At 43.0% G+C, this 9,512-nt stretch overlaps 1 protein-coding gene and 1 long non-coding RNA gene across 3 annotated transcripts in view; one reads left to right on the forward strand and one right to left on the reverse strand.

The window, feature by feature from the left end:
- The window catches only part of LOC109309770, a 14,684-nt gene extending 13,619 nt beyond the window's left edge, over window positions 1–1,065 (forward strand). Inside the window, exon 3 of the long non-coding RNA XR_002101034.1 lies at window positions 1,056–1,065. This is a non-coding gene — a long non-coding RNA (uncharacterized LOC109309770). The remainder of the gene's footprint in view (window positions 1–1,055) is intronic.
- VEGFC (vascular endothelial growth factor C) overlaps window positions 1–9,512 on the reverse strand; it is a 123,948-nt gene that overhangs the window by 93,776 nt on the left and 20,660 nt on the right. The window contains exon 1 of one of the 2 annotated variants that reach the window (XM_019534645.1): window positions 5,334–5,485. The exons of the other annotated variant lie outside the window; for it this stretch is intronic. Within the exon in view, the coding sequence (XP_019390190.1) occupies window positions 5,334–5,459 (126 nt within the window). The 5' untranslated portion in view covers window positions 5,460–5,485. Of the gene's footprint in view, window positions 1–5,333; window positions 5,486–9,512 lie in introns of those variants that run through there. 2 annotated transcript variants of the gene reach the window in all.

Consider the following 9,512-nt stretch of genomic DNA (forward strand, 5'->3'; position numbering starts at 1 on the left):
GGTGGGGGACGGACCAATGGATGTGGTATGCCTTCATTTGAACAAGGCTTTTGATATAGACTCTCACAACATTCTCTAAAGCAAGCTAAGGAAGTAAAGGCTGGATGAATGAACTGTAAGGTGGATAAAAAAACTGGCTGGAGCATCAGGCTCAGAGGGTAGTAATCAATGGCTTGATGTCTAGTTGGCAAATGGTAACAAGTGGAGGGCTCCAGAGGTCGATCCTGGGGTCAATTTTGTTCAATATCTTTCATCATCAATGACCTGGAAGATGGTATACAGTGCACCCTCAGCAAGTCTGCAGATGGCACCAAGCTAGGAGAAGTAGTAGATATCCTGGAGGCAGGGCTAGATTCACTGACCTAGACAAATTGGAGGATTGGGCCAAAAGGAATCTCATGAAGTTCAGGAAGGACAAGTGCAAAGTGCTGCACTTAGGACAGAACAATCCCATGCACCAGTACAAGTCGGGGGCTGACTGGCTGGACAGCAGCTCTGCAGAAAAAGACCTGGGGGTAACAGTGGACAAGAAGCTGAACAGTGTGCCCTTGTTGCCAAGAAGGCTAATGGTATACTGGGCTGCATTGGTAGGAGTGTTGCCAGGAGGTCAAGGGAAGTGATTATTCCCCTCTATTCAGCACTGGTGAGGCCACATCTGTAGTACTTTATTCAGTTTTGGGTCCCCCCCCCACTACAGAAAGGCTGTGGACAAATTGGAGAGAATCCAGTGGAGGGCAATGGAAATGGTGAGGGGGCTGGGGCACATGACTTATGAGGAAAGACAGAGAGAACTGGGTCTATTTAATGTGGAGAACAGAAACTGAGAAGGGATTCAATAGCAGCCTTCATCTACCTCAAATGGGGTTCAAAAGAGGACGGAGCTAGACTGTTCTCTGTGGTGGCAGATGACAAAACAAGGAGCAATGGTCTGAAGTTTCAGCAAGGGAAGTTTAGATTAGGTATTAGAAAGAATTTTCTCACTAGCAGGGTAGTAAAACACTGGAACAGGTTACCCGGAAAGATTGTGGACTCTCCATTATTGGAGGTTTTTAAAGCCCAGCTAGACAAAGCCTTGACTAGGATGATCTAGCTGGGGATGGTCCTGTTTTGAGCAAAGGGTTGAACTAGACAACATCCCGAGGTCCCTTCCAATCCTAATTTTCTATGATTATAGAATTCTATGATCTATCTATAGTCCACATTTATTTTTCCTACAAGTTTGATCTATTGACAACCCCTATCAATCAAATGATTGCGTGCTTCTTTTTATTTGACAGAATGCTTTAAACCCAACAAAGATCTCAAATTACATTTCATAACAAAATAGTAAATATAGAAGTCAGCTGACATTAATCAAGTGCATATTTTGGAAAAGTTGGGCACAGTGAAGATATAAAAGGAAATAAGAACCCAAACCCCAAAGAAAATACTGCATTCTGTGGTTAAGCCTAAACTAAATAATAATAATAAGTTTCAAAAACAACACATTAAAATACAATTAAATGTACGAGTAAAGGAAAGTCCATATTACAACTCTGACGCCAATCTGAATTCTTTCTGTGATTACTGAATAAAAAACAAGTTGTTAAGAATAAAGTTTATGATATATGTTAAAATATCTATGAATATGAACAGATCACTATCATTCTGTCAGCTTACTGGTAACCATGAAAAATGCAATGTTTAGGAAAGCTGTGAAAATAGATATACAGTGGTTTCCTGTCCTTTCACTTCATTGCCTTTTCTCTTTCTTATCCTCTCTCAGGCTCTTACCTTATTCTTAAATCATCATCAAGTGATGGTACTTAAACATTAGGCAGAATTATAATATTTAGCATCTATTGCTTTGTCTGAGGACAAAAACACCTTATGTTTAAACAACATCTTTTCAGAATTTTCAAATTTACCAATGGGGATATGAATGACGGCAAGTGGCACTGGAGAAAATTGTTTGGGTAACAAACACACTATTCCATTAAAAAAAAAAAAAAAAAAAATTGTCAGAAGACTCTTAAATGCTGCCAAGTCAAAAAATCCCATTTTAGGAAATGCCAAAATAAAAGGTTGCCAATACAACCATCATTCTGCCCTGTTGTACAAACAAGCAAGCAATACATCCATAGGATCAAAGGCCTCACATAAACTAATCAAGGTAATAGGACAAGAAACCGTAGTCCCTGTTTAAAACTTACTTAACATAGTCTGTGGGTGATTTCTTGTCTTGCACTTTTCCATTCAAATTGTTTTCTTAAAAGAACAGCCACCTGGAGGTCAGCGATGGAACGCCCAGGAAGATTACCATGTTTTGCCACAGGACTTTGCGTCTTTCTGGAGCTCCTGTCACAAGTGTTCATTCATCCTTACTCATAGGGATAGGCCCATCTCTCCAATGTAGACTGTACTGGGGCACCATAAGCAGGTGATGTAGTATATGACATTGGTAGAGGTGCAGGAAAATGAACCTTGAATGTTATACTCCATGTTATTCAGTCCAGTGATGACATGGTCTGTATTCATGAAGGGTCACAGATCCCCTCCCCGATCTGTTGCAAGGTCTGGTATCTCTGTAAGAATGGAGTTAGGCATGCTGCTTGAGAGATGTTGTTTGAGATTAGGGGGGAAGTGGAAAGAAGTTGCCAGCAAACCACGATAAGTTTGCTCCTATGGCTTCCTTAAGATATTGAGTCCTTTTCCAGGAGACACTGGAGGTCATTGATGTTGTGTACAAGATGTTCAAGCTGGGGGCTATAAGTGACAACCAGAGGAACTATTTCGTTCTTGTCCAAAGATTGGTATTGTAGTAGGTCAGAGTAAAGTCTGAGCTTTCTTTTGTTGATTTGGATGGCTACCTTTGGCTTGTATTGTAACTGTAGGAATCCTTGCTCCAAATCCTTGAAGGTGTGCATCCCAGTCAGTGGGATCACAGCAGATACAGCTGTAATGCAGATCATAGCTCTAGATGATAGATCTAGTGGTGCACTTAGGATGAAAGCTAATGGCATCAGGGTAGCTGTGACAGTTGATTTCCAACACAAAGTGTTGCCATCTTTGCCCAGCAAATTAATTTCCTAGACATTACAGTGGTGTATTCCAGAATTAGTTTGATGGAGGAGTTAAAATTGTTAAAGCCGTAATGAGACTTTTCTAGATTCCTTTCCATAGCCAGATCCAGACGTGCAGGCACATGCGATTCGTGGCATTACAAACCTCTTTGGAGTGCCACAAACTAAATGCCCAGCACATTAAAATGCACCCTGTGCTGCAAACTTGCAATGCAGGGGCAAAATATGCTACCAGTATATCCTGGTAGCAAAAAAAAAAAAAAAAAACCTGCATAGAAAAAAGTGGCGTGGTACACATGAGAGAAACATGCACTGGCAGACATGGAGGCTGGGTCCTTCTAGGAGATGCTATGGCTGCTAGCCAAACCATCTCTGCTGCTTTAGCTGTCCCCCTGCTCCTCCAGCATGAGTTGCAAAGGAAGGGGGAAATACCCCTAAGTGGGGCAATTTGCCCTACACCAAACCACATGTGCAGGGGGTGTACTGCAGCAAAAAGCAGCGGCACAAATTTGGTGCACAGAGTCATGCCATCAATGGTAGATAATATGGTGTTTGCTGGAAGCTTGTGAACGAAGCCCAGTTTCTTTAAGGAATCTGTGGTTTCTTTCAAACAGCTGGCAGCTCCAGCAATGCATGGGAATAAGATAAAATCAACAGAGCCAGAAACTTCCTTTGTGATGGTGCCAATGCCAGAGACAACAGGGTGCCCTGGGTTGCCAGGTTTTTGGCTCCTGTGTAATATTAGCTACCATGATGTCACATCTATCTCTGTGATGATCTGCATGTCATTTCTTCTTTTTTTTCAGTTTACCTTTCAAGAAAAATGGAGAAATGACACATGCACAGCAAGTCAAAAACACACTGGTAAGATACACTGGAATCTTTAATTCTCATATTTCCTAACTTCATATGATTGATTCTGAACCTTAGTATCATGGGAGTTTTGTGGGTAATATATTCTGAATGATATTTTTTGAATACAGGAAGTAAGAGTATTCCTAGAAAAATACTACTGTATAGTCAGTTTGTTTAACAAATTCATGGAATATTTGTAAACATCTGAACTGATAATGAACAAAATGTTTGCATAATTTACAGCATGAGAAACTTTCTGATTAGGTCTGATTAGGTAAAGGAATAACATTAATTTCTCATCTGTGATATTCTTTCTGCTTCTATTCAACTCGATTCACAGGAAAGTTCAGATTCTAGACTGCTCCATATAATGCAACAGGTGGAGATGAGTCAAGATAAAAACACATTCATGGACACAGCAGCAGCAGACAGCCTTTGGCAAAAGATTAGGCTAGCACTAAATCTATCAGGAATTTTAAAGGTATCAGAATTTGAAACAGAGCATCTATACTTTGTCACAGACTGATGACAAGAATGACATTTTAATTTAAATCAAAAAAAGGACAAAAACAAGGAATCCTCCCACAAAGATCCAAAATAGAATAAGGAAATGAAGGTTCTGGGGGAATTACTTTTTTTTAAAGTTTACCCAAAATAAGTTCCACATAGCATGAAAATTCAATCACTTTTTGTCATCAATTAAATATGAAAATTGTACTTGTACACAGAAAAAGCATCAAAATGTTAACCATAACTTACTAGGCTGAGCAGGGCATGGCACCTCAATAGTATGCTTTCATTCTTCCCCCATATCACCTACAGTTCTGTATATGAGCACTTTGAGACTGCATGGATTACTGGGTAGGAAGAATTGACTACTAATTTATATTTCCTGTGTCTTGCTCTCTAGCAGACACCGCAGAGGGTGTATAAGAGTTAATGCTGTTTCAAGATTATCTCACCAAGAAACCACCTAATAATTGCTACTGGAGTGAAAGATGTTCAACAAGTCTTCTATACTGCAGTGCAACAGAAGGCAGCAGATGCTGATGGAGAGAATACTTACACTACATTATTACTTGGCTAGTATGGCAAACCCTGATACCCCAACTTGATGACTCAGTTAAAAGAAAAAATAAAAATCACGCCCCCAAACTAGGCATTGTAATATATTCCTCAAACATATGCAGGTCTTTCTTACTAAGGAAGAATGCAAACCTTGGGTCTACATTATGCCTCATCTGTAGCCACAGTATGGCGCAGCTGAAAATTTTGGAAGGAAAAAGGGAGCTTACAACCATTATCTCGCTGTTGGGAACAAAATTCAGACACCAAGTGAAAGTGGGATGTAACCAATACTCACCAATGCATCTTTCCTTTCTGTTCTAAGGTCAAATTCATTTTAGAATTACTTACATATGCACTATTCTCTGTAAAATCATTTTTGGCCTCTGTTCCACATGTTAAATAATTTTCAACAATTGCTCCAAGGGACGGTGTGCAAAGTGTTGGTTTAATTTTAGATGTTTGTAAGCTATACATGGATTTTACTACAACAATTATCCTGTCAACAAATTTAAATCATTAACCAAATCATACTTACCAGTGTCACATACAGTAATAATTCACTACAGTGAAAGCCAATGTGTAGTTTAATAAATGATCAGGGACCAACCATTTCCATAAGCAACATACCTGATTAGCTAAAGCAATGATGTGATCAGGAATGACAATTACTAGGGCTAGGGACAGATGTTACATATAAACTGGCTTAAGTGAAACTGGTTTCATCAGAAACTGGTGCAAACCTGTAACAGAACAGATGTTCAGTGCACATAAATGAGTTTGAGAATGGCTGAAACAAGTTTGAGAGAAACCTGGTTCAATGTAGTATCAGACTTAGCTGATTTGGCTCAAACCAGTTTACGCAATGTCTATTCCAGACCCCTTGCTGTTTTAAGATAAGCCAGACACCCCCAGCATCCCAGCATGCTCTCTGGGCTGGGCGGGGCTCTCTACTCCACAGCAGGGCTGGCCCTTCCCCTTTGCTCCCTAGCCAGAGCTCCAGCAGAAACTTACAAGCACAGAGCATCTGCTTGGCTTCTCTCTGCTGAGCAGGGATTATTCCCCCCTCCTTTCTGCCATACCCAGACACCTCAGCATTAGCTAGCAGACCACATGCTGGCTATGGTCCATGCTGTGGGAGATGACAGGCAGACAGGCTTTTTGGAGTTAAATCAACAGGTAGCTAGCTTACTGTCCTTCCTTGGAAGAACTGTTTAAGAAGAGCTCCATTAGTTAATGGAGAGAGGTTTTGTTTTCTTAACAGGCTGATAAACACTGAGTTAGGAGTGATAAACATGCCCTGCTGGGCTGTTTGGGGGGGGAATAATCAGAGCATCTTGCCAGGGCCTGGCCACACTCTCTTTCAGCTCAGCTCAGTGGAAGGGAAGGGAGGGCTACTATAGCACCTCCTGGCTTCTACCCGGAGCCACTGCAGGGATGCGCCTGCATTTCTGGGATGTTGCTCTGGTTACAAAACTGATTTAGCCTAGTCAGTTTAGACTAACCTGCAAAGATTGAATCAATTCAAGCACAGGCTTTTTGAATGTCTGTCCCGAGCCATGGAGAATAATTAGCATTACAGAAGTCTGGTGTGATGATACGTATGGTTGGAATACTGACATTGCAGGTTATATAGCCCATTTAGGAAGGATAAAATAGCTAAAAAAGATGTGTGTATGGGGATGGAATTCTGCATTAAAGACATTATTGCTTGTTTTAGAGCTACTGATGCCCCAGAATCACCATATCTTGAATACATATGGATCAATGTGCTAATTAACAAAGCCCTAGTGTGATGGAGCACAATTGGGGGTGCTCACCACCTAGTATGGGCTGCAGCAGGTTGGAGAAAAGTCTTCATGGAGGGCAGCCAGGAGATACCCCTGAGCAGTCATTTTAAGGGGGAAGGTGTGTAGCAGAGTACCACTGGGGTGCTCACCTCTTAAGGGCTATTGCAGGCTCTGAGTGAGCCTGCTTTGTGAGAAGCAGAGAAAGCTTCCCCTAGGAACCATTTTAAGGGGGAAGGTGGGTGGCAGAGCATCTTTAGTGTCTGCCACTTTAAAGAGGACAGCAGAGAGCAAACAGGCACAGGCCAGCCACGATGAGGCAGCCATTTTAATATCCTGGCTTTCAAGGCTGGAGCAGCAGTTTGCTGCTAGCAGGTAAGGGAGCAACATCTGGCCGCACTGCTGCTCAGGGAACATTTTGGAAGTAAGGGCAGGAGCTATGGGGATGGCAGGAACCTCCTGGTCCTGGGTATGACTGGAAAATGCACCCTGCCAGGAAAGGGTGGCCTGGTAGGATTCTGTGTGGCAAGGGACTCCCCAAGAAATGCCAGGCCACTTATCTCCCTGGTGATAGGCGGGGAGGTGTACCTTAAAACGCGACCCCTCACCAGTCTGGTGGGTTACAACACTGGAGGGGAGCAGGAGTAGTCAGACTCAGGGAGGAGCACCTGAGCCTGTAGGGGTGTAAGACCTTGGAGAGTAGTGGGACCAGGCAGGCCCATGGAGCTGTAAGACCCCAGAGAGGGGACAAGTAGTACGCTGAGCCCCAGAGCAGGGGAATGAGTGTACTGAGGCCCTGTGAATAAAGGGAGGCTCAGGTAAGCCTTCAGGCACCTGGGACCACAAGTGGGCTTGAGGCCAAGATAGGTGGCAGAGAGGGAGCCACAAGTGAAAGGGGCAAGTCACTAGCCCCAAATTGAGAACAACCGAGCTGTGTTACCTGATGAGGGGCCAGTGGCAGAGTTAGCCCAGTGTTCGGTTAATTGCCTGGCTACTGCAGAGATGAGGGTCACAGGAGAGGCCCAAAAGGCTGCGCCAGGGCTGGCCAAAGAATACAAAGACAAATCTGATGGCCTATATGGTCGCTTGAGGGAGCAGGGCAGAATGAATGTGGTCCAGTAAGAAGCATGAGTGAAAGAGCCCTGGTGAGAGCATGCAGAGTGGTAGAGGCCCCAGTGAGAGGGGGGCAGTATGTGCGAGGCCCTGAACAGGGCAGCATGAGAGAGGCTTAACACTGTGCTGAGTTGGGCCAGTCCTCAGGCTGGAGCATAGCACAACTCACGGATACGTCTGCGAGAAATGGGATATGATGAAGGGGAGGTCGGAGTTGCGAGTTTACCACTGGTGAACAGCAGGTTGCTCAAAGGGCAGCCTCCCACCTAGTACAATTTTAATTATTTAGCAACAAGGTGTGGCAGGAAAGTAAGGCAGGCAGCATGGCCAAAGACAGGTGTGCAGGCGGACACTGTGACCGGGCTTGGGAGTTTGCCCCCTGTCACACCTAGAAAGGGTAGTTGTTAAACTTTCGAGGCATCAGAGAATAGAATGACTTAATCCTTAACAACCTGTACATAATATGCAGAAAAAAAGGAAAAATGCATTGTTATGGTGGGCTTCACTGTGGGAAATATACTGGCCTACTACTGGTTGCCTTATGCTGAACGTCTGTCCCTAGTCTAGAAACCTGTGTTTTAGTACAGAAAGGAGGTGAAACAGTATTACTTACACAGATGTGCTTTCTGTTTCTACATATAAACGTTTTTCCTCTCCCTTTACTCTGAACAATTGTGGCACCTTGAACAATCCCAAATACAATCCCCATGGCAATTTCGATTGTATTTCTTTGGAGACTGAAAAGATTCAATTTACTCAGTAAGTAAATTTCCTAGACCCATACCCAAACATAAGCGATAGAATAAAATGTATGGAATTACCTGTCAAAATGGAAAGCATTCCAAATAAACCATCTCATTAAAAGCTTGTTCCACAGAAAAAATTACCAAAACAATGATAATACTATAGCGGTGTATATTCTCACATGGATAACTTATTCCAGAATAAGCATACCTCAGCTGAGCCTATATTGTTTGGAAGACTGGAAGACTAAAATAAGAAAATACATGATTATTCTGGAAAAAGTATGTTCACAGAGGAAGATATACTACCATAACTATAGCAGTATAATTACACCAGAATTACTATGTTGGTAAGTTTTCATCCCCTGGAGACACGTCACAAAATAGTTTTGATTTTTAAAAGGATGCTAGTAAGTGTCTATGAACAATATTGTTAGCATCCCAGTGATTTAAAACATTTTTTCCACACCCACAGGTGGAAGCCTAAGCTGTAGCACCACTCAGCAGCTGGCCAATGCTCCAGCTCAGCCTGAGTCTTCCTATGAGATTCCCAATGAGAGCTACAAGCCCTTGAAGAGAAGGCTATAAAATCCTACCACTTTCTCTAAAGCGGGGGTGTCTGCTCGACTGATCCTGAGGGCTGGATGAACGGCATGGGTCTAGCTTTGTGAGCAAGACTGGGCCATAGAACTTACTCTCATGCAGTGCTCACTCCAGCCAGTCCAGGACCTGGCAGAAAGAGGCTTGACATCCCGGGCATTTGGCAAGAGCCACAGTCCTGGAGCCCCAGCCACATTGTGGGAAGCCCAACACAATAATTTATTCCCACGGCCATAGGTGTGACACCCCTGCTCTAAAGCTTTCTTCTAGCAACAGTGTTAACAGGT

The sequence above is a fragment of the Crocodylus porosus genome, unplaced genomic scaffold, assembly GCF_001723895.1.
Source record: "Crocodylus porosus isolate Cpor-Errol unplaced genomic scaffold, CroPor_comp1, whole genome shotgun sequence".
In the NCBI taxonomy this organism is placed as follows: domain Eukaryota; kingdom Metazoa; phylum Chordata; order Crocodylia; family Crocodylidae; genus Crocodylus; species Crocodylus porosus.